This window comes from Sus scrofa, chromosome 4, assembly GCF_054392235.1.
Source record: "Sus scrofa isolate SSC_HxYL_T2T_F1_AM1 chromosome 4, Sscrofa_HxYL_maternal_Yorkshire_Landrace_v2.0, whole genome shotgun sequence".
Classification (NCBI taxonomy): Eukaryota; Metazoa; Chordata; class Mammalia; order Artiodactyla; family Suidae; genus Sus; species Sus scrofa.
The window spans coordinates 7,850,673-7,873,368 of record NC_139386.1 but is presented as its reverse complement, the minus strand read 5'-3'; the positions used below and the strand labels follow the sequence as shown (position 1 = coordinate 7,873,368).

The 22,696-nt window shown below is 51.9% G+C and overlaps 1 protein-coding gene and 1 long non-coding RNA gene across 2 annotated transcripts; one reads left to right on the top strand and one right to left on the bottom strand.

Annotated features, from left to right (window-relative positions):
- Positions 1-10,077: 10,077 nt before the first annotated feature.
- Positions 10,078-20,139, top strand: LOC110260216 (uncharacterized). Its single transcript, XR_014843332.1, has 3 exons — positions 10,078-12,496; positions 18,047-18,290; positions 19,965-20,139. It is a non-coding gene; the product is annotated as an uncharacterized LOC110260216 (long non-coding RNA).
- LOC146403656 (uncharacterized) lies at positions 13,560-22,248 on the bottom strand. The gene is made up of 3 exons (XM_085021615.1): positions 21,862-22,248; positions 18,742-18,956; positions 13,560-18,354 (listed from the first exon to the last, which is right to left on the bottom strand). Exons 1-3 carry the CDS (start codon positions 21,865-21,867, stop codon positions 18,081-18,083), a joined length of 495 nt encoding a protein of 164 aa, XP_084877741.1. The 5' UTR covers positions 21,868-22,248; the 3' UTR covers positions 13,560-18,080.
- Between the last annotated feature and the right edge of the window lie 448 nt (positions 22,249-22,696).

The window sequence follows — 22,696 nt, the reverse complement described above, 5'->3', positions numbered from 1 at the left end:
GAGAGTAGTGGACCCTAAGGTCAAACGAGGACGTCATGGTGCTTATTCCAACCAGCAGAAGGGTGGTCCTTCCACTCCTGCCCTTGGTCCTAAGGGTCATTGTTTGCTGAACTTGAACGCAGGCCTCATTTGAATGACCTGAGGCATATCTTATGCTTTTATTTGTGGTTTTGTAGTCAAGCAAGCCTGCTTCCGATGGCTTTCTTTTCTTCTTTTTTTTTTTTAATTTTTCATTTCCATTTTTATTTTTAATTTTTTTGCTTTTTTTATTTTCACAGTTAGCTGATCCATTTCACATTCCCACCTGCAGCATATGGAATTTTCCTGGCTAGGGGTCGAATTGGAGCTACAGCTGATGGCTTACACCACAGCCACAGCAATGTGGGATTCGAGCTATGTCTTCGACCTACACCCTAGCTCACAGCAACAATGGATCCTTAACCCACCTAGCAAGGCCAGAGTTCAAACCCACATCCTCATGGATACTAGTCAGCTTGTTACCACTGAACCACAAAGGGAACGTTCTCTGATGGCTTTCTTGAGGGATTATTAACTTACAGTGATCTCCCAAAGGTCCCTAGGTTTCCCTCTCTCTCTGTGGTCCCCGACTGGGACTTCTGCAACTACCTGTGCAACTAGCCTGCTCCATCCCTATCACAAAGGCTGCTGTGTTATAGAAAGGACTTCCATCTTCTGCAAGAGGCCCCAGGTTTAAATATCAGCCCTGATGACCCCAAAAGCAGGAGCGACAAAAGAAAATTGGGAAATTGGACTGCATCACAATGAAAAACTCCCGAGCATCAGAGGACGTTATCCATAGAGGGAAAATACAACCTCTGGAAGCATCGATATGATAAGTGTCTAGTGTCCAAAGTATAGAAAGGATTTTTATAATGTTGTGCATATACGCACATACACACACACGGACCCACACACACACCTCAATGAGAAAACTGGCAAGGGATTTGAACAGATATTTCTCCAAGGATGGCAAACACGACAAAGATGCTCCTTGCCGATAGGCAATGGGGAACTGCAGCTCAAAACTGCGATGAGATAGCGCCTATACCTGCTCGGATGAATGTAAAAAATTGTAAAAAGGGAAAACAGCAAGTGCTGCCATGGATGTGGAGAAACTGGAACCCCCGGGTGCTGCAGGTGGGAATGTGAAACAGATCAGCTAACTGTGAAAAACATTTTGAGGGGTTCCTCAAAAAGCTAAACGTGGAATTAGCATAGGACCCAGCAATTCTGCTCTTAGGTATATACCCCCAAGAACTGAGCACGTTCTCGGATGCAAATGTTTATAGCAGCCTTATTTCCAACAGCCAAAGGGATGAAACGAGAGTGTGCCCACGGGAGCCCAGACCATTCCCTGCAACGTAATAACAACAAGAGCAACACTGAGATTTTTCTCTCCCAGGCACCTCGCTGCCTGCTTTCTCTAGACAATCTCATTTAATCCTCCCGGCAGCCTATGACTCAGGCAGTTTGCCTCATTTTACAGATGAAGAAATGGAGGCACAAAGGCCAAGGATACACCTGTACTGAACCCTGGCCTCTCAACCTCCTGGTTCCTCGTCGGATTCGTTTCCGCTGCACCATGACGGGAACTCTGAGAGATTTATTTAAAAATATGTCAGTCCTCTCCCCTGACAGGTACCAGAGTAAGAAAGCTGATGAGGAGTTCCCGTTATGGTACAGTGGAAACAAATCTGACTAGGAACCATGAGGTTTCAGGTTCGATCCCTGGTCTCGCTCAGTGGGTTAAGGATCCAGTGCTGCCGTGAGCAGTGGTGTGGGTCGCAGATGCAGCTCGGATCCCGAGTTGCTGTGGCTGTGGCATAAGCCAGTGGCTGTAGCTCTACTTAGACCCCTAGCCTGGGAACCTCCATAGGCTGCAACTGCGGCTCTTAAAAAAAAAAAAAAGAAAGCTGCCAAAGGCCCTATTGGAGGGAGGAGAGCAATACCAGCTCAAGTGCCTGCAGCCCGTGAAGGAACTGGGGCGTGGGGACAGGTGCACCTGGGGCTCTCCACTCTGCCTTTTAATGCTGTGTGACCCTGTGCCAGCGCCTTGGTCTCTCTGAGCATCAGTGCCCTCATCTCTATAACAGAAGTGAAGATGAGAAGCAGTAACGTGCATGACCCTCCTGGCACACAGATCAAGTATGTGGAACCTGCATTCTCAGTAGTTGCCCATAGGATGGACCCAGGAGGAAGAGGAGTGACTCTTAGTGTTATAGGGAAGAACAGATCTGACACCATATTGGATCTGTTTCTTTTACTTTGTTTGTCTATTTGTTTATTTATTTATTTTCGTCTTTTTACGGCCACACATGCGGCACATGGAGGTTCCCAGACGAGGGGTAGAACTGGAGCTGTAGCTGCCAACCTATACCACAGCCACGGCAATGCCAGATCTGAGCTGCATCTGCAGCCTACACCCCAGCTCACGGCGCCGCCAGATCCTTAACCCACTGAACGAGGCCAGGGATGAAACCTGAGTCCTCATGGATCCTAGTCGGATTCCTTATTGCTGAGCCAGGAGGGGAACTCCTTGTTTCTTTAACTGTAACCTTTGTATTCTGTGCTTTTGCTACAAGTTAATCACTAAAGCCATGTTGCGAATGGTTTAAAATTTAAAATAATGGCCCATCTCCAGGTTCTTAGCTCCCAGGCCTGGGTGTCAAAGGTCAATACCTTTGTTTAGCTCTCAGGCAACCTCCTGACCAGGCTCGGCTGTGCATGGCTGCAGGAAAGAAGAAAAAATTCGTTGCCGAGAGAGGAGGAAATATTTGCCAAAACCTAGCACCTTTTTTTTTTTTTTTTTTTTTTTTTTTTACTTTACCTCCCACCTCCCCCTCTTTGTTCTATCAAAGAAACTAACATCCAATCCCCCGGGGCAAGCTGATTCTGAGGAGGAGTCTGCCATCTCGGGATGCTGGCAGACGCAGACGCTGAGGCTCAGAGAGGTGATGCAACTTCTTACTTTATGCAGCCAACCAGTGACCAAGCTGGCTTTTGGCCTGGTACACTGCCCATGATGCCACCTCGCTGTTGTGGCCCCCAGGGCAGTGCTGCCAAAGGAGAAGACAGATTTCTCTTTTATTTCCTTGGCATGAAGTGATTTTGCCTTGTGCCATAAGGTAAGAACAGTTTTCAAATGGTGTGTGTATGTACGTGCGGGTGTGTGCGTGTGCACACACAGACACTCATGCTTGCACACTGAACGGGCTTTATTAATGCTCTGGTCTTGCGGGTGAACAGTGTGAGGACTGAAGAACAAAGGTGTTCATTGCTCAGGGGGCTGCCTGTGATTCCTGGAATGCTGGGAACCACGTTTACAGTTTCGTCCTAGGTCCTGGATGTGACCCAGAAACAGGGACGAGCAAAGAACCTGGCTTGTGAGGGGTGTCGGCCTCATTAGTCAAACATTTACTGAGCACCGAAGGTCCACCAGGCTTTGAACTGGGTGCTGGGGGCATGAGGCTGAGCAAGACGTAGACCTGGTCTCCATGGAGCTTTGGAGAGACACGCATCAATAGCAGGCGGAGGAGTTACTGCTGTGGCTCAGTGGGTTAAGAAGCTGACTGCAGCAGCTCAGGTCACTGTGTGGAGGTGTTGGTTTGACCCCAGTGCCAATTCAGTGGGTTAAAAGGATCTGGCATTGCCGTGGTTCCAGGGTAGATCACAGCTGTGGCTCAGATTCAGTCCCTGGCCTGGAAACTTCCATATGTTGTGGGTGAAGCCATAAAAGAAATTTTCACCATACCCCGTGAGAAATGCTCCGACTGCATTCTTGCAAATGGAAACTCCATGAGGACAGGCGCCCTTCCCGTTTATCTCTACGTCCCTCGTACCTGGTATGGGCTCAGGCGCATAGTAGGTCCTCATAAACCTGCTGTATGGTGAGCATGAGGGCGGGAGTAAGTATACCTAGGAAACTGGGGGAGGGACGTTGGCTAATATAAGAAGCTGGGTACTCAGGCATTTGCTCGGTGGTTCATTGATGATTCGTACATGCGTGCGTTCCCCCATCCTTCGGTCTTCATCTGCCTGAACCGTTTGCTTTTGTGCTGGGAGGGGGACCCGAGTACCATTTACGCAGGGACACAACTTGGAACATGCTGGGCCAGGATCAGAGCCACGTGCGACCCAGAGGAAGAAGGACCCAGCAGTAATGGGAAGGTGTGAGGCTCTCTAGAGCTGGTGGCGCTTGGGCTGCCCTTTAAGGGCAAAGGTACATTTCCAGAGACTCAAAGGGGCTGGCGTGAGGATGTGGGGCCAAGAAAAGGGAGCTTCCCACACCCCGATACCTCATGCTTGGTCAAACAGACAACACACCGTAATAGGCCCATGCGTGTGAATGTGTTTTACAAACATTGAGCACCCCGCTGGATGCCCAGTGAGGAGACGCAGCAGAAGAATAGTAACTTGCATGCTGGGACATCCTGACTCTACGAGTCTGGAGAAGGTGTTGGCTTTTATGGTGGAGACGTTACTACCCTTGACCCTGAAGTCACGCCTAGAGCTTGCCATTGCTGTTGAACTTGAGAGAGATGGGGCCTTCCATCATCATTGGGCTTTGCGTTTGTTCTTTCTTTTACTCACTTGCTCACTCATTCACATGTGGGGGTGGATCTCTTTTTTTCATAAGAACCCTTCCACTGAACCTCTGTATGTAAACCAGCCAACATGGAGTCAGAACCTCAGTTCCTGGTCTCACCCCTACCGCCAGCTCCGGTACAGCCTCCACAGGGGTTCGAGCCTTCCCAAGAACATGGTTGAAAATTTTCACCTGGAAGGTAGAAAGTGAGAGCCAAAGAGGGCGAGTGGGGAGTGCCCACTGTGGCTCAGTGGCTTAAGAACCTGGCTAGTATCCATGAGGATGCGGGTTTGATCCCTGGCCTCCCTCAGCAGATTAAGGATCTGTCATTGCCATGAGCTGTGGCATAGGTCACAGATGCACCTCGGATCCCATATTACTGTGGCTGTGGTGTAGGCTGGCAGCTGCAGCTCTGATTTGATTCCTAGCCTGGGAACTTCCATAGGCTGTGGGTGCATCCCTAAAAAAACAAATATATAAAAAAAAAAAAAAAGGGGTAAGTGGCTTGTCCATAAATAGAGTGGAAGCCCTCAACTTCCTGTTCCCTGAACAAAGCTCTTTTCATGAAAGCAGCCAGGAAATCCAGCCTCACAACTGGCAAGAAAAGAAATGGGTCCCAAGAGAGGACTCTGGACCCTGCTCTGGACACCTGCTCCCTGACCCCCATTCCAGGTCAGATATGATCCGTGGAAAGCTCCCAGGGATGAGGATTTAGGCAACTGGCCTTTAGCCCTGCTCCTGTGATGTAACAACCGTGTCATCTTGGGCAACGTACTTGCCTTCGGTGCCTCGGTTTCCTCATCTGTGAAATAGGAGCATTTGAGAGGATGCAGTGGGACGGTCAGGTGCGGAGCCCATGGCCATAGCAACACAGGATCCGAGCCATGTCTGCAACCTAGACCACAGCTCATGGCAACGCTGGATCCCAACCCACTGGGCAAGGCCAGGGATCGAACCCGCAACCTCATGGTTCCTAGTCGGATTCGTTAACCACTGAGCCATGATGGGAACTCCCGAGAGCCACCCCCTTACATGGACCAAATGGCTCTGTGGTTCCTGACCTTCCCTGGGCCTCTGGATTCTGTGAGGGCAGGGTCTGTGGGCATTAAAATCGCCTGGAATAATATGAATAACAAGCAAGACCAGAAACAAGCAGCAGGCTGTCTCCCCGCTCGCCCTCCGCCCCCACAGCAGCAGACTGGGAGGGGAGCCTGGGCCTGAGGAAAGATACACAGCCTTTCTTTTTGAAATGGCAAAGAGCTGGTGCAGCTCCAGGGCAAGGGTTTAGGGGCCCCAAGAGACTCTGATTTAAAAGTTTGTTTCAATCCTGTTCGTGACCCCTGGCCGAGAATAGACTCTGAGCCCAACCGGGGTCTAAAGGAGGGGAGTCAGAACAAGATTAGAAGGATGTGTTCCAGAGGAGGCACCTGCGAAAAGCACAGACCCTGGGCTCCACCTCGGATGCCCCCGTAATGATGCCAAGTTCCAAGTCACTGCGGGCGGGCGAGCCGGGCAATACAGAGGTGCCACCATGGGGTAGGAGCTTCACCAGCGGGCCTCAGGGCCTCACCCCCTGTAGAGGAGGCATCTCCCAGCCCCCTGGGGTGGGGGGAGGGGGATGCCCCACTGAGTCCTGTAGGCCAAGGGGGAGCTGGCAGGTGCAGAGGTGTGACCTTGTGACCAGCATGGACAGTGTGTTCTGGGAAAAGGAAGATGAGAGGTGGAGGCAGGAAGCCCCAGGGCCTCCAGAGCTGGGCAGCAACTCAGCATTGCCCCGTGCGGGGTGTGTGGTAAGACACAGCTGGAGGGGGCGGGGCAGCGTGATGATGGATGGTCCTGGAAGATCTCCTGGGAGGTGGCCCCTTATTTTGCAGCTTTGGGGAGCTGTCAGGAGGCTTTGGTGGGGGCACAATAATATCCCACATGTATTTCTGGATGAATGCTGAGACAGCGGAGCATGTTTATAGGGTCAAACCAGGGGTGGGGCAGTTGCCTAGGGAACATCAGCAAGAGCCCGCAAGAGTGCAGGTGGGGAGCTGGGTCCTCCAGGGGCAGTGGGGATGGGTCTATGCATCTGGGAAGGAATGGGGGTTCACTGGATTGGGGGCAAGAGGGAGGCCTAGGGCAGACCCTGGGTCTCTGGGTAGCTGGGGGGATCAGTCACTGAGCGGGAGAGAAGGCGGGAACCGGGTCCTGCTGAAGCCCCCTACCTGACCCCTCTAGACTGGAATAGAAACACAGGAAACTAAATTCCCAGAAGGGTGGCTTGACAGCACGTTGTTTTTAGAAGGCAGAATCAATTGTGTGCAGTGCGGCAGAGGCTGTGATTCCAGCTTTGTTGAGAAGCATCAGCTCTTGATATGTCAGAGCGGACTTGCAGAGAGTCCGCTTGCATGAACGAGCCAAAGGAGCAGGTCAGGCGTCAGTCACCCCTCCGTGCCACCCCCCAGGCTCGGCTAGCCCTGTAATCTCCCCCCTCTGGTTTCTTCATCTGGGAGGTGGGAGGCTCCCCGCACCCTGCAGGATGCTCCTGGGTAGCAGACGGGATGGCGAAGAGACCTTGTTTAAGGCCCTGTGGGCTCCTCTGAGCGCAGAAGTATTTCTTCTTCTAATGAATTGTGTGGTGGGTAGATTTCTACCCCGTGTCTTCCCCTCACTGGGGAACCCCAGCGGGAAAAGAAAAGCCCAAGAACCGCTTCGTGGAAGAGGGAGATTTCTGTCTTGCTTCCTGCCCCCGCTGCAGACTCCCCTTCTCCCCCTCCCCTCCCCTCCCCTCCCCTCCCCCCCCCCCCCCCCCCCCCGCTTCTCCCCCCCTCCCTCCACCCCCAGCTCTCAACACTCACCAGCAACCCCTTTGGGTCTCCTCCTTCAGAGCAGTGTTATTCTCCACCCCAAGGACCTGAAGGGCTCTAAAGCAGCCCGGGGGGACGTGGGAAATCCTCAGGTGGCTTCAGGGACTTCTGCCGCGGAGTGTCTTTATGCGGGATTTTTAAAGCAGGAGATGCAGCCAGCACCGCATTCTGGCGGCCTGGTCAGGAGGCGGATGCGGTCCCGGCAAAGTTGTTGTTACGGTTTAATGGCCACTCCTGTGCCTGTGGCACAGGGAAGTTGCCGAGCTAGGGGTCAATGCAGAGCTGCATCTGCAACCTCTGCCACAGCTTATGGCAACGCCCGATTCTTCACCCACTGAGGGAGGCCAGGGATGGACCCAAATCCTCCAAGACACCGTGGCGGGTTCTTAAGCCTCTGAGCCACAGTGGGAATGCCACAAAGTTTGGTGTCACAAGGTTTTTCTACAAACGTGGACAGTCAGGGCTGGGGAAAAAAAGGCGCGTTCAGTGCTTCTCTTTTCTACCCAGTGATAACAGCTCCTTCAGTATGTGTCCCCTCATTAGATAACAAACTCCCGAGGTTACAATCAGATACAGCCGGCGAGTTTCGTGTTTCGTGACCATGTACTATGAACAGATGGAGCGTGGTCCCTCTCCCGCGCTTGTCCTGGCGACCTCCCTACAGGTGGGGGGCTGGGTGTTTCACGGTGGAGGAAGCAGAGTTTTAGTCACTTGGGCAAACAAGTCACACGACCAGGGTGGGAGCCAGATGCTCCTGTTCTGTACCTGTTGCCCTTTCCACCCCAGTAAGCTCTCTTGTCCGGACATAACTGACTGGTTGTTCAAGCCGTGTTGTTTCTACCCCCACTTGGCGATTCCTTTCATCAACACGGCTGCCATTTCTTTGACCCTGTTCCCACTTAGCTGCGCTGCAGTCAGACTGGTGGTGTGTGTGCCGGTGTCGAAATCCTCATGACCCCACTTCTCCCAGGATCTTTCAGGTTCTGGGGTTCCTGGTGGAAGTCAAGGAGCAGCAGTGAGAGTCGGGGGCTGGAATTGCACCTGCATCCTGTGGAAGACTTGAGGATGTACCCACTGGAGTCTCTAGGAGGGAAGAGAAGGAAGGTCAGGATGAACTGGGATGAGTTATGATGACCCTTTAGCAGGTGCCAAGTCCTGAGGGGGCCCACAAGTTCAGTGGACTGAGTGGGGCTGAGCTGGGTTCAGATCCCACTCTGGGAACCTCCTAAGTGAGAAAGCCCAGAAGTCAGTGTTGGCTATGACAAAAGCTTTCAGGGATTGCAGTGAGGATAAAAAAAAAAAATCTCCTACTGTAAAACCAGATGCACACTCAGCTCTCAACCTCAGGTCCCAGACTCAGGGCTGGGTGGTTAAGGGTGGCTGCCTGAGCCAGGCTGCCTAGGATCAAGTCCAGGCAGTTGACCTTGAAACACTTCATTGACTCTCAGTTGCAGTGTCCTAATCTGAGGCTAAGATAGTAACAGCTCTTACTACATAGGCTATTCTGAGAGTTCAGCCTGTGCACAACACAGCCCTTGGCCCAAGTGTAGAAGCCAAGAAAGCCAGCAGAAGGAAGTGTGTTAGGGGATGGTCGAGAATTTTAAGACCAGGACCACACCCTAGTTAGCAAAACACCAGATCTGACTTAGTTCCTGCCACACGGGGTTGCTGTGAGTGCAAAAACAATTAGTGTATGAGAAAGCACTTGATACCCCAGAAAACGCTCTACGGCTATGAAGGCCTGGTCAGAGCTCACGGTTGTGGTCATTGTCATGATTGTCTGGGTCCAGGTCTTCTGGCGTCTAAGACCGTCCTAGCACATAAGAGAAGCCAGGTCACTCCCAAGTTTGGCTCACTATGTGGCACATTGATGGGGTTCCCTGTGCCTTGGCTTAGCTGTGTAAGTGTCTTCCAGGTGGGGCTGATTTCGCATGACTTTCCTCCCCTCCCCTCCCCCCCAACCCCCGCCCGAGACCTGGAGTGAACCTCCTTACATTTTAGCTGCTGCTATGCTGATGACACCTCGTGTGCATGTGGACAGTGCTCTGCCAACTTCAGAGCTTCCCGGGTATTCACTAATGTGCTGCTAATATGATCATCTGCCGAGGGAATCCCACATGTCACTCACCCTTTCCTGGGAAGGAAGAGAAATACTTATCTGTTGGCAATATCCTTTATCTTTTTTTTTTTTTTTTGGTCTTTTTAGGGCCACACCCAGGGCATAAGGAGGTTCCCAGGCTAGGGGTCGAATCGGAGCTGTAGCTGCCAGCCTACACCACAGCCACAGCAACGCGGGATCCGAGCTGCACTTGCAACCTACACCACAGCTCATGGCAATGCCGGATCCTTAACCTACGGAGCGAGGCCAGGGATCGAACATGCGTCCTCATGGATATCAGTCAGGTTTGTTAACTGCTGAGCCAGGGTGGGAACTCCCTATGTAGCATTTTTAATATGCAGCTGGCTGTATTTTGGAAAAGAAATGGAAATGAAATCATCTCCGGGAAACATTTTTCCCTCTCTCTCTTTCTGAATCTCTGCATTAACACAATGTCCTTCAATTAAACCTGAAATCAAATCACGTTCCCCTTGAGTGGTCATTTTAATGTCTAAGTTTCCTGGGAAGGAAGATCAGGGTGAGTGATTGATGCTGGGGAGCTTCTCTTGTCTCCATAGAGACACCTTTGAATGTCCACACTGACCAGTTACAGGCCTGGACCACACTGCAGGCGTAGTCTCTGTCTCTGCGTATTCAGCCTGCGTGGCCACTGGTTCCCAGGGTGTGCGTGTTTCCCTGCCTGTCCTTGTTCTTTAGGGCGGTCTGTCCCCATGTCTCCCCATACTCTGCCCTGGACTCCGAACTTCTCTTGTCTTCTTTGCCCAGGGTCCGTCCTCAGCCCTCTCTCTCCTTTTTGTTTTCTGCCATGCCCATGGCATGTGGAAGTTTCTGGGCCAGAGACCGAACAGGTACCACAGCAGCGACCCAAGCCACAGCAGTGTCAACACCTGATCCTTAACCCACCCTGCCATCAGGGAACTCCCCATCCCTGGCTCTCTAATCAGGGCATCCCGATCTTTCTCAGGGCACCACCTGGCACACATGCTCAGTCCCTGCAGCTCCCACGGCCCTCAACACAGAAGCCAAAGTCCAGACCGAGGTCTCTCAGGTCCTGCCCGTCTTTGACGTGCTGTCTCCCCATCAGCCGGGAAGGTCAAGCTAGGGGACATGTGCTGCTTCTCAAAGCTGTCAAGTCCATCCCTGTCCAGGGCCTCAGGGCAGCCCTCTGCAACCCCAGCTTCCTCCCAGTCTTGTCTCTTTCTCAGGGGGACCTTCCAGGACAAGCTTTTTAATGTAATAATTGCCACCCCCCCAAAAACACTACACTCCCATTCGTTGGTTCACTTTGCCCCCCAGCACCAATGCTGCCTCTGCCCCAGATGTGTTTTTATTTGCAAGGTTCAACAAGGCTGAGCAGTTCTATTTTTTTTTTTTATCTTGATGCATATCCTCATCTGTTAGAGTGGTGCTTAGCTCACACAAGTTCCTTTTCTCTTTTCTTTTTAAGGCCACATCCATGGCACATGGAATTTCCCAGGCTAGGGGTTGAATCAGAGCTGCAGCTGCTGGCCTACACCACAGCCACAGCAACGCCAGATCTGAGCTGAGTCTGTGACCGCCACCACAGCTCACGGCCATGCCGGATCCCTGACCCACGGATCAAGGCCAGAAATTGACCCTGCATCCTCATGGGTACTGGTTGGATTCGTTTCTGCTGCGCCACGTCAACTTAAAAAAAAAAAAATGCACAACCTGAAAGTTGAAAGTTAAGTGTTATTTGGGGCAAAGTTAGGACTTACGCCCAGGAGACAGCATCTCACGGAGCCTGAGAAAGGGATTGGCTCCTGCTCCAAGGAGACAGGGGGTAGCCAGGATGGATATATAGGAGTTGTTTGCAACAAAGGGCAGATAGCAGGAACAAGAGAGGCCTGGGCTCACCGAAATCATTCCTTTGATGTCCACCTCTGCCACCAGGGCCAGCCTGCCGGACTCGCAGGCTCCCACCCTCGGAGGTATCTGCATTCGCAGATAACTGTGGCGTTCTTTGTTTTATCCTCAGCTACAGCCCAAGCAGCAGTATTTTCAGAAAGCTCTGAACTACAGCCTGAAGAGGAAAAGGGAGATATTAGGAGATGATAAAGGCAGGGGGAGGTGCGTGCATGCATTTTCCAGAAGTTTATGGCTTGTCTCATGAAGGTGACTAGTAGTCACAAACATCAGGCATCATAAAGGATCGTAGTGTTTTTCTAGATATAAGGAGGTGCAAGAATTGGGCACGTAGAGTCTTCTCCTAAGAATTTCTATCAGAAGACCTGTTCTTCCAGTTTCCCCAGAGCACAGAGGGCCTCACCCCTGATGTTCACCCTGACCTCTGCCCAGGGGGTGCTGCGGGTCAGCCACTGCAGTGACTCATAATTTAACCCCTGGAGAGTCTGACAGCAAGTGTCAAACTTCAGTTCACAGTCACCACCGGAACTCCGCTCACCTTGTCCCTTAATGCATGTTCTGGAATGAATGTAGCTTTGAACGGCCTGATGCATCCCTCGGATTCCGGGGATGGGCTCTGCTACTCAGGCAGCACTTTCCACCCTCCCTGGAAGCAAGGGTCGGCCCAGGAGGGCGCAGGGCCCAGGCCATGACAACGAGGGTCAGCCTGGGGCCGCCTGGGAAAGAAGGTCCTTGCTTCTCTGGAGCTGCTGAACAGGTAACATGGGGGCTCCCAGCTGCAGGAGCTGTGGCACCCTTACTTAGGGAAACGTGCCCAAGGAGGAAGCTTGGTGGGCAAAGCAAAGCCGAGAGGGGGGAGAGAAACCAGCCTCAGGGCCACTGAAGTAGCCGGTCTTTTTGTTAATGCTCCTGGATTCAGCCATACCTGAATCTCTACGTGTTTACTTGAACCAGTGAAATCTCTCTTTTGTTGAAGACCAGGTGAGTTGGGATTAAGCCCCTTGCATCAGAAAGAGTGGTGATGAGTTCCAGGTAAGATGCCCTCCTGCTCCTTCTGGAAGACCAAGTGTTCATTCTTTCTCCTTTCTTGCCCGGTACCTTTGCATATTACCCCTTGGTGGCTCTCATTATTCTGTTATAATGTGTTATTGGCCTGTCGGATCCTCGCTGGTGTGGGCATTCCTTGCGGATGGGGGCACATACGAGTCATTTATATTTATATTTATTTATTTATTATTATTTCCTGTTGGGGCTGCCCTGTGGCATATGGAGTTCTTCGGCCTGGGATCAGATCCAAGCCACAGTTGCGACCTAAGCCACAGCCGTGGCAATGCCAGATCCTCAACCCACTGTACCGAGGTTGGGAATTCAACCTGCATCCCAGTGCTCCTGAGATGTCAGTGATTTCCATTGTGTCACAGCAGGAACTCCATATGAGTCATTTTTATTTTATTTTACTATTTTATTTTATTTTTTGCTTTTTTTTTTGTTTTTTGTTTTGTTTTGTTTTTGTTTTAAGGGCTGTACCTGTGGCATATGGAGGTTCCCAGGCTAGGGGTCTAATCAGAGCTACGGCTGCCAGCCTACACCACAGCCACAGCAATGCCAGATCCAAGCCACATCTGCAACCTACACCACAGCTCATGGCAACGCCAGATACTTGATCCACTGAGTGAGGCCAGGGATTGAACCCCCAACCTCATGGCAGGGTTCCTAGTCAGATTCGTTTCTACTGCGCCACGAAGGGAACTCCCATATGAGTCGTTTTTAGACATTCCATTCCTAAAACAAAACACTGGGTACCCACTAATATTTGTAGCAAACGCAGTTGAAGGAATGGAACCAATTCATTCCATTCCCCAGGGTAACTGTCTGTCAGCTATTCTTCTAATTTCAAATATATCTGACCCAAACATCTTTTTGGGGGCCTCAGTGGACTTCTCCAATCCTGATGTCTTTCCAAGGGTGTGTGACTTTTCAAAAAGCCCATGCAGAACAAGCTGATACGGCTGCTTTGTTCTCTACCAGACATCAGCCCATGTCCTTTAGAGAAGTGGCATTTCAAACAGATTAAGTTCAGCACACTGAGCCCAGCTTTGAATTAGCAATTCCTTTTGATGAAAAAATACCTTTTATTTCCAACACACAGAGTCTAAGAGTGAGTTTATGTTTTCCATAAGCTGTTCCATATTCAGAACTTGATTTTATGTTCCAGAGCATTAATGAAAGGAAAACTGGGAGTGGGAGAATAATTTATTAATGTTTGTCCACCTGGCCTACGTGTTCATTAGTGAATTATATTTGGACAAGGGTAGGTCGGAGTGAGAGCAGGTAGCATTTAATGATGCAGGGGTGGCTTTAGTGCCCTAAGTCGTAGATCAAGGAGGAAGGGATGGGGGAGGCTGCCTTGTTTTGAACGACAGAACGATGGACAGACAGCTCCTGGCTTGGAGTCCTTCCTGTCTTCCATGGCTTGATGGGCAGATGGCCCCTCTTTCTGTCCCTGGAATTCCAGCTCCCAGCCTCGGGGCACAAGAATATCAACAGTCTCCAGCGGAACCTGACCTTAATCATGCCACTAGCTAGTCTCAGAGTGAGGCCATCCTCTGTTCCACGGGGGAAAGAAGCAAAAGCCGCTGTCACCCGTCCCTTCTGTCATTGGGAGGGGGCAGCCTCAGCCTCCACACTCACCAGCTCAGTGCCTAGTCTTAGGTTTGCCGAGGGAGGAACACGAAAGGCCAAGTTGGTAAAGCCAGAGAGACTTCTTCAGGCACCAGAGGGGGTCGGGCTGAGCTCCAGAAGGCACCAGCCCTGACTCTGAGGAGGTGCTGGGCTTATAAGGATCTGGGGCCAGAAGCGGTGGCTGGAGTTCCTGGAGGGAACTTGTGGCAGGAATGACAAAGACGGAGGAGGGCACGGTCAAGGGCGGGGTCGGGGGTCGAGTCCCAGGACAGAGGGCAGTGAATCCTTGTGGGTGGTTAATCTCTATTTTGTGTCTTGGTCTTTCTAGAGCATGTGCTAAGAATGACCCTAGAAAGGGCAGTAAATCCGAGGCAGCCACTTCATGAGGTTGTAGGATTTGAGCATTGGGCGCTAGTGAAACTATAGTACATGCACCTGAGCAGCATCTTGGAAGTACTAGGTTGGCCGTACTGTCACATAAGAAGAAGTAGCACGTTCCTAATAAAAAGAGGGATGACGCAGTGGAGGCTTTATAGCTGTGATCGCCTGTAAAATACTGATCTGGACGTAGGACTGTATGGAGGCAGCCTGCTTTTTTGTCTTGGTGTCTTTTTATCTCTCCTCTTGGAGCGTGCCGACAGCGTCGATTTCATAGTGAAAGATGAGAGAGGTCCTTTTGGGGGCCGGTGGAAGTCAAAGTTCCATTAGCCGTGGGTTTAGTGAGAGATGGTCCTGTTGGATCCGTTAGCCCCACGAGCAGAGGGTCAGAGTCATTAAAGGTGAAGGGATGGTGTTGATAAGTTTTGGGGATGTAATTTGGAACTTTTCCCCAGAGCAGTGTTACCTTATGTCCCCCGCCAGGCGTGTGGGGACCTATAGGGCTCCGTGAACCTGTAGTGGCATTGAGTGCGTAGTGGCGGTAGGACATGTGCAGGTGTCCTGGGGGTAAGGGCCCGGTGTTGTTGGGTATATGTTGGAAACAGAAAGGCCTATCAGCCAAATGAGTAACTTCCCCCATCGGGTGGGAGACTCTTGGACAATGAAGCAGGAAGAACAAAGACAGTATGGTCTGTTCATGGAGGACAATCAAGCTAGAGAGAGGGGGGCTCTTTTCCAATAAGCGCTTGGCGGGGGCAGCCCGAGGGGCACCAGGGAATCGGGTCCCAGGAAGAATGAGGTAGAGAAGAGAAAATAGTCAAGACCTTAATAATTGGTCGTGACCTGGTGAACAGAGGGAGAGTAGCAGGTGTAACGAGCTCCCTCATTAGCTGATTCTTCTGGAATCTTGGTCAGCCAGAGTCGAGTAGGTCCAGCCAGGCAGCTGTTGTATTCTGGAAAGTTTGGCGGTGTCGAGTCTCTTGATGTGCTGTTGGAGACTTGTTTTAGCCTAGAGAAATGAAACCAAAGGGGGTGTCCAGCAAGTTTAGCCATCATAGGAGTGGTTAAGAGGACCTGAAAGGGACCTGGCCAGTGTGGTTGGAGGTCAGGAGGATATAGGTGCTTTAAGAGAACCTAGTCTCTGGGTTTGATAGGCTTTGGGGAAATTGTTCCCATGTAGGGTTTTGGGAGTATTTGGTTTGCGTGTTCCCTGAGGAGATGTCTGGCCATATTTAAAATGGGTATATAATCCCCAAGGAGGAATTCTTTAACTGGAAAGTCTCCCAGGAGGAAGAACCTGCCATGCATAAGTTCAAAAGGGCTCAGGAAAGAAGGAGCTTGAGGGAAAAAGCCCTGATGCCTATAAGAGCAAGGGGCGATAAGGAGGTCCGGGGCTCCCTGACTTCTCGGCTAAGTTTGGTTCATTGGTTTTAATCACAGAGTAAGCCTTTTGTATGTTACCTGAGGACTGGCTGGGGATGATACAGAGGATACAGGTACCACTGGATGTTTAAAGCTGTACAAACTTCATGGGTTCTTTCAGATAGAAAGGCAGGACCATTGTCTGATTGTAAGGAGGTCCGTAACCCAAAGCAGGGAAGGATTTCTTTAACAAGGACCTGGGGAACCTCAGAGGACTTCTCAGAGGTGGTGGGAAATGCCTCCACCCAGCCTGCAAAGGTATCAGCCAGCGTTAGTAAGTATCTGACCTTCTTAACAGGAGGCGTGTGAGTAAAATCCACCTGCCGGGCTTGTCCACATAGGTTGCCTCTGGCTTGGAGAGTAGGAAAGGAAGGAGACGGAGGCTTCCGTGGGGGGAGGTGGAAGAGCAGATAAGACAGATTTTTCCAAGAAGGGGGTTTACGTCAGGGCAGCCTATGAGGGGGTCTGAAGAGTTGTAAGAGTGTTGAGCACAATGGGTGGAGACGTATGAATGTCTGTTAATATACGTTGAGCTTGGTCCTTGGGTATGATGTACCTTCCTTGAATTGTTAGGCTGGCACCTTCCCTGACTGCTCCAGAGGCTAAGAGGGAATTGCTCTTCCTCCCGGGAGTACTGTGCTGTAATATCTGGAAGAGTTAGGAGTTGTGGGGAAGGGGGCTGGCATGGAGCAGCCCTCTTGGCCTCTCTATCTGCTTTGTTGTCACCCTGAATGAGGAATCCCTTCCCATTTGATGCCCTTTACAATGAAGGACAGCAGCTGCCTTGGGCAGTCGGGCTGCCTGGAGAAGCCTAAAGATTAAGGGGGCATTAAGTACGCGGGAGCCCTTCGTGGAGAGGTGCCCCCTCTCTTCCCAGATCTCGGCGTGAGAGCGAAGGATATGATAGCCATACTTGGAGTCAGTGTAAATGTTTGCCTCTTGTCCTGCAGCTAAGACCAGGGCTCGATAGGAAGGGCAATGAATTCTGCCTTTGGGGCGGTGGCTCCTCTTGGAAGGGGGTTAGATTCAATGCCCTCCTTAAGAGAAACTACTGCATATCCTGCCACCCTCTTTCCATCCTGAGAGAAGGCGTTGCCATCAGTAAACCAGGTATCAGAAGCTCTAGGCAAGGGATGGTTTGAGAGGTTAGTGAGGTACGGTGATTTGAAATCTAAAATGTCCTTGGAGTTCCCGTTGTGGTGCAGCAGAAACAAATCTGACAAGGAACCATGAGGTTGCGGGTTCTATCCCTGGCCTTGCTCAGTGGGTTAAGGATCCGGCGTTGCCGTGAGATATGGTGTAGGTCTCAGATGCGGCTTGGATCTGGTGTTGCTGTGGCTGTGGTGTAGGCCAGGGTCGACAGTTCTGATTAGACCCCTAGCCTGGGAACCTCCATATGCCATGGATACGACCCTAAAAAGACAAAAAGACCAATAATAATAATAATAAAATTTCCTCGCAAGACTGTAAGACTTTCCTGTCCGGGATGTATAAAAGTGTAGCCGGGTTGAGCGGGGGGCTTCTGGCCAAGTGTGTGTGGAGTGACTCGACACAAGCCAGATGAAGCTCCTGTGTTCGTCTCCAAGGGAGAAAGATTTTGCGTGGCTTTATGTGAGAGAGGGCCCGGGAGGTTATATGTGGACTAGACGGTGGTGGACTATCCAAAGATGAGTTTTTTGCTCTCAGATGTTAAGAGGGCAGCTGCAGCCTGGGCTCTCAGACAGGCTGGCCATCCCCTGACTGTGGCAACTAGCAACGACTTGAATATCTGGTCCCCTGTCTTGTCCCAAGAGACACCAAGGGCTCTTCCTTGTCTTTCTGTTGAAGGGAGCTTGAAGGCTTGTGATAAGCCAGGAAGGGAGCGAGCAGGGGCGGAGATAAGGGCCTGCTGTAATTTAAAGAAGGGAGCTGTAGTAGTGACAGCAGGGTCCAGTGGCTCTATTAGAGGCCCTTTAGTGGCTTGGTATAGGGAACGGGCCAAAGCCTGAAGTTGGGGATCCGGATACGGAGGAATCCTGCAAGCCCCAGGAAAGATGGGAGTGCCTGTTTGAAAGGGGTGGTGGTTGGGGAGAGAAGCAATGAGCTGTTTTCTGTCTACAGTGACAGCATGACATCCAGGGTAATAGATTCTGAGCTATTTGACCTGGGGGCCCGAAGCTTGAGCTCTGGCGGGAGACAGCCGGTATCCCTTATCAGCCAGGGTCTGAAAGCGTCGCTGTCTGTTAAGAGCTGTCATACGCTGGGCTGCATCGTAAGAGACCATCCACGTGCTGGAGGAGGGTACTCGGGCTGATGCGATCTGAAGCCAGGGGCTGTCCCGAAAGCCCTGGGGAAGGACCTCCAGGTAAGCGGACTCGATGGGTGGGTGTCGGGATGTGTCCAGGTGAAGGCGGAAAGGTCCTGAGAGTCTGGGTGTGAAGGGACAGGAAGGAAGGCATCCTTCAGATTGAGTACCATGAAGTGGCAGGTATCTGGGGGAAGAAGGGGTAGGATGGTGCAGGGGTTAGGGACCCCCGGGGGAGGTGCAGGACTTCCTGGTTTATGATGCGGAGATCTGGGACAAGGCGGTCAGAGCCATCTGACTTTTTTTACCGGTAGGATTGGACTGTTGAATGGGAGTGAGAGGGCTGGGGTAAGTTACGAGAAAGAAGGCAGTTAATAATAGGTTGGAGGCCCCTTCTGCTCTCAGGGTTCAAAGGACAGTGGGGGTGGCAGGGCTTTGTGGAAGGGTCTTTTAACTTCATTCGAATGGGAGCATGATGTCTGGCTATGGAAGGGGTGGAGGTAGCCCGTACCTTGAGCATGACAGTGGGGGCTGGGAGAGGTGGCTCATCAGGTTCTGGAGGAGCAGGAAGGAGGAGGAGGGAGGGGTCAGCCACTCCCCCGAGAACTGGGAGGCCGGTGTTGGATGCGGAGTTGGTAATGGCAAGGCAGAGTTCCCGGCTTGGCGTTTCTCCCTGGCTGGGCTCCAGAGGGTTGGCAGGGAGATGCCGGGATCAGGGGCCCAGACCTGCATGGGAGCCCGAGATTAGCCCAGGACCAGCTGCCCCTGCCCTCTGTTCTCTGGGTTGCAAACCCAGAGGTTACGGGTGCTACTGGCCAGGTTTCCGACCCCCCGCCAATCCCTCCTGGGTTTCAGCCCCAAATGTTAGGTTTCAGAGGGAGGAACACGCAAGGCCAAGTTGGTAAAGCCAGAGAGACTTCTTCAGGCACCAGAGGGGGTCGGGCTGAGCTCCAGAAGGCACCAGCCCTGACTCTGAGGAGGTGCTGGGCTTATAAAGGATCTGGGGCCAGAAGTGGTGGCTGGAGTTTCTGGTGGGTATTTGTGGCAGGAATGACGAAGATGGAGAAGGGGTCGGGGGTCGAGTCCCAGGACAGAGGGCAGCGAATCCTTGTAGGTTAATCTAGGCGGGCAGTTGTTTTCCTCAGGCCGTTGTTGCTTGCTGCCCAGTTTGAGCCTCCACCTTCCAGGCAAAGGTGTAGATCTGGTGCCGGGCTGAACCCATGTCCCCAGTGGGTCTCCAAGCTGAACAGCCACATGTGGGGGGTGGTGTCTGTCTCCGTCCTCCTGGGAGCCTGTCACCGAGGACATCCAGCGGGCTGTTTCCAGGACTCCCAGCACAGGTGGCTGGGACCGGGGATGCTGCAAGAGCTCGCAGGGGCCACTGGAGACAAGGTCCCAGCCTGGGCTCTGCCACCCACTCTGGGCGTTCTGATAGGGGTGGACTAGGATAGTTACACAGGTGGCCGTGGAGTCCCAGTAAGGGACCATAGACAGAGAAGGAAACTTAGGGAACTTTGGGAGATCTGTAAGTTGTTCAAGAACGCCGTCAGAACCGGCAGCCTTACTTGACTGGTGGAGGCGGGAACTGTGACTCAGGTCTTTGGGTGGGGGATGAGGTGAGGCCTGCATTTGGGTTCTGACCAAGGGCAGGAGTGGAAGGACCACCCTTCTGCTGGTTGGAATAAGCACCATCACGTCCTCGTTTGACCTTAGGGTCAACTACTCTCTTACCAGATACCAAGGAGGAGCTACCACTCCGGGAAAGAGGAAGAGGCAGACTTTTCCAACCCCCACCCCACTTGGATGAAAAACTGTAGCCCATGGGATCCTGGGGGCAGAGCTTCCCCGCCCGCCCGCTTGCATCTCTTTCAAGCTTCCAATCTTAATAAATCTGGTTTTTTGCCTATCATTTTGTCTCTCTCTGGATTCCTTCTGCGCTGAGGCACAAAGAACCTGAACCTCAGTAAGTCCAGATACGAGGTGAGTGAATAACTGTGGTTTCAAGTCCCAATCTGGGTTTAGACTGGGTTCGAGTCCCAGTCTGGGTTCTGGCTAGGTTCAAGCCGTAAGTGCTGCCAGCTTCAGTTCTGGGGAACCTCATGAGCCTGGTCAGGTAGAACCCTGGCAGGCGGCTTCTAAGATCCCCCCTCCCCCATAGGATTTCCCTCTATTGTCACTGATGCATGAAACATATCCGGGCTTTTGCCTGTCATCAACAAGGAGAGATAACTGGTAAACGCAGGGGGAGAAGCGGGCTGGCTCAGCTTGTCTCCAGGAAGACCTTTGAGCTGTTCAACCAGAAAGACAATGAACACTGTCCTGGGTTTGTCCTCAGCCCCAGGGATGAGGGTCTGATTTATCCCTCTTAGCTCTTGGACCCGCTAACCTAATTAGCTCCCTAGCAGCCATCATTCTCCTGCTGCACATCCTTCTTGGCCTCTGCTATAGGCTGGAGTCCCAGCTGTTACCCCGATTTGACCAATGCCTTCCCTCGTTGCCCGAAGCCTGCTTCCAACCTAGCTCCCTTTCTAGCTGTTCTTCATATCCCTTTCCGGGACAAGTCAAGGATATTTAGGTTTTTGCCCTTAAACACGATGTCTCTTGCCTTGGATCACCATCTCTCCTCTTCCCTGGTCAACAAACTCTTACTTAACCTTCAAGAGCCATTTCCTATAGCCCATTCTGTAGGATGTCTTTCCTGATCTAGTCAGAACCGGAATAGGAATTCCAGAATTGGCCTTCACACGTGACCTCTCGGCTCTGCCCTTCGATTAACTTTAGAGACCTGCGAGCTCTCACTTTGCTAATTGGGAAGAGGCAGTGGGCATGTTACCCAGTCTGGAAAAGCCATCTGAGATCTCCAGGCGCTGCCCCCACTTGGTGTCCAGCTGCCCAGTCCTGGAAGCCAGTGAGACTTCAAGGAGGGGCCGTCTCTTTTGTCCAGTAAATTAACGTACATCAACTTTGTTCCCACTGGGTTCCGAGCTGTGATGCCGAAGCTCTCATTAACCCCCAGAAGCAAAGAAGCGTCCAACGGGAAGTTTTCCAGAACATGGCATATAAACTTGTCCTCCAAACCTACTCGTGATGCTAACGAGCCCCGAGAGTTCTCCAAGGGGCTTGTGTGATGAGCTCGTCTCACGCTGGCCTTGGCGATCAAGGACCCCATCGCTTTATCTCCATGACCAGGGTCTTGCCAATGGCCAAGGGGACCGGGGAATTGTTCTCTTTCTTTTTGCCTTTTTCCCTTCTTTTAGGGCCGCACCCATGGCATATGGAGGTTCCCAGGCTAGGGGTCTAATCGGAGCTGTTGCTGCTGGCCTCCACCACAGCCACAGCAACTCGGGATCCGAGCCGCGTCTGCCACCTACACCAGAGCTCACGGCAAGGCCGGATCCTTAACCCACGGAACGAGGCCAGGGATCGAAGCTGCCACCTCATGGTTCCTAGTCGGATTCGTCAACCACTGAGCCACGACGGGAACTCCCTGTTTTCTTTATTTTCAGGGCTGCACCCGAGGCATATGGAGGTTCCCGGGCCAGGGGTGGAATCAGAGCTACAGCTGCTGCCTGCACCACAGCCACAGCAACTAGGGGTCTGACCCACATCTGCAACCTACACCACAGCTCACCTTCATCCACGGAGCAAGGCCAGGGATCGAATCTGCATCGTCATGGTTACTCGTCTTTGGGTTTGTTAACCACTGAGCCACGATGGGTACTCCGGGACCGTGGAATCATGAGAGGCTCCTCAGGCCCGGGCAGATCAAGTCCAAGCCCCAACCCCACACAAAGCAAAGCGACTCTGACCAGTGTGCTCCCCCACATTCAACCCCAACAAGATGGGGTTAGTTCTGGGACCACCTAGACCCCGCATGTGGCCCGTGGACACGGTCACAGTCCATGAACTGTCATTGCTCTGCCCTAATGTAACTGGGCAGGGCCTTGTAGGGCTCTTGAGCGCAAGCCTTTCTGTGTCCTCCATTTCTTGTTTTCAGGGAATACGCCTCAGTCTCCATGGCCTTCGCCAAGGTCCAAAGGGCAGCTAGCTGCTCATCCGGGAGGGGAGGGCATGCAGAGAGCCAGGGGGAGCCATCAGGAGACTCTCCCCGGGGCAGAGTCCTGGTTCCTCCTTAATCTGCTGAACGATAGCTTTGAGCCTTTCTGTGGCACTAAGAACCCTCCATAAATGTAAGAACTACTTGATGATAATAAGGTGAGGACAAAGAATGTACACAGGCATGTGTGACTGGCTCACCTTGCTGTGCAGTGGAAAATTGACAGAACACTGCAAACCAGCTATGATGGAGAAAAAATCGTTATATTAAACAAATTTAAAGAAAAAAAAAAAAAGAAAGAAAGAAAGAAATCCCTGGTGAAGCAGTCGTCATTCTGGGAAGAAGGAGGACCACCAGAACCAGTCCCGGGGCCGCTAAACACCAGCTTTGAGAAACAACGCAAGCTTGC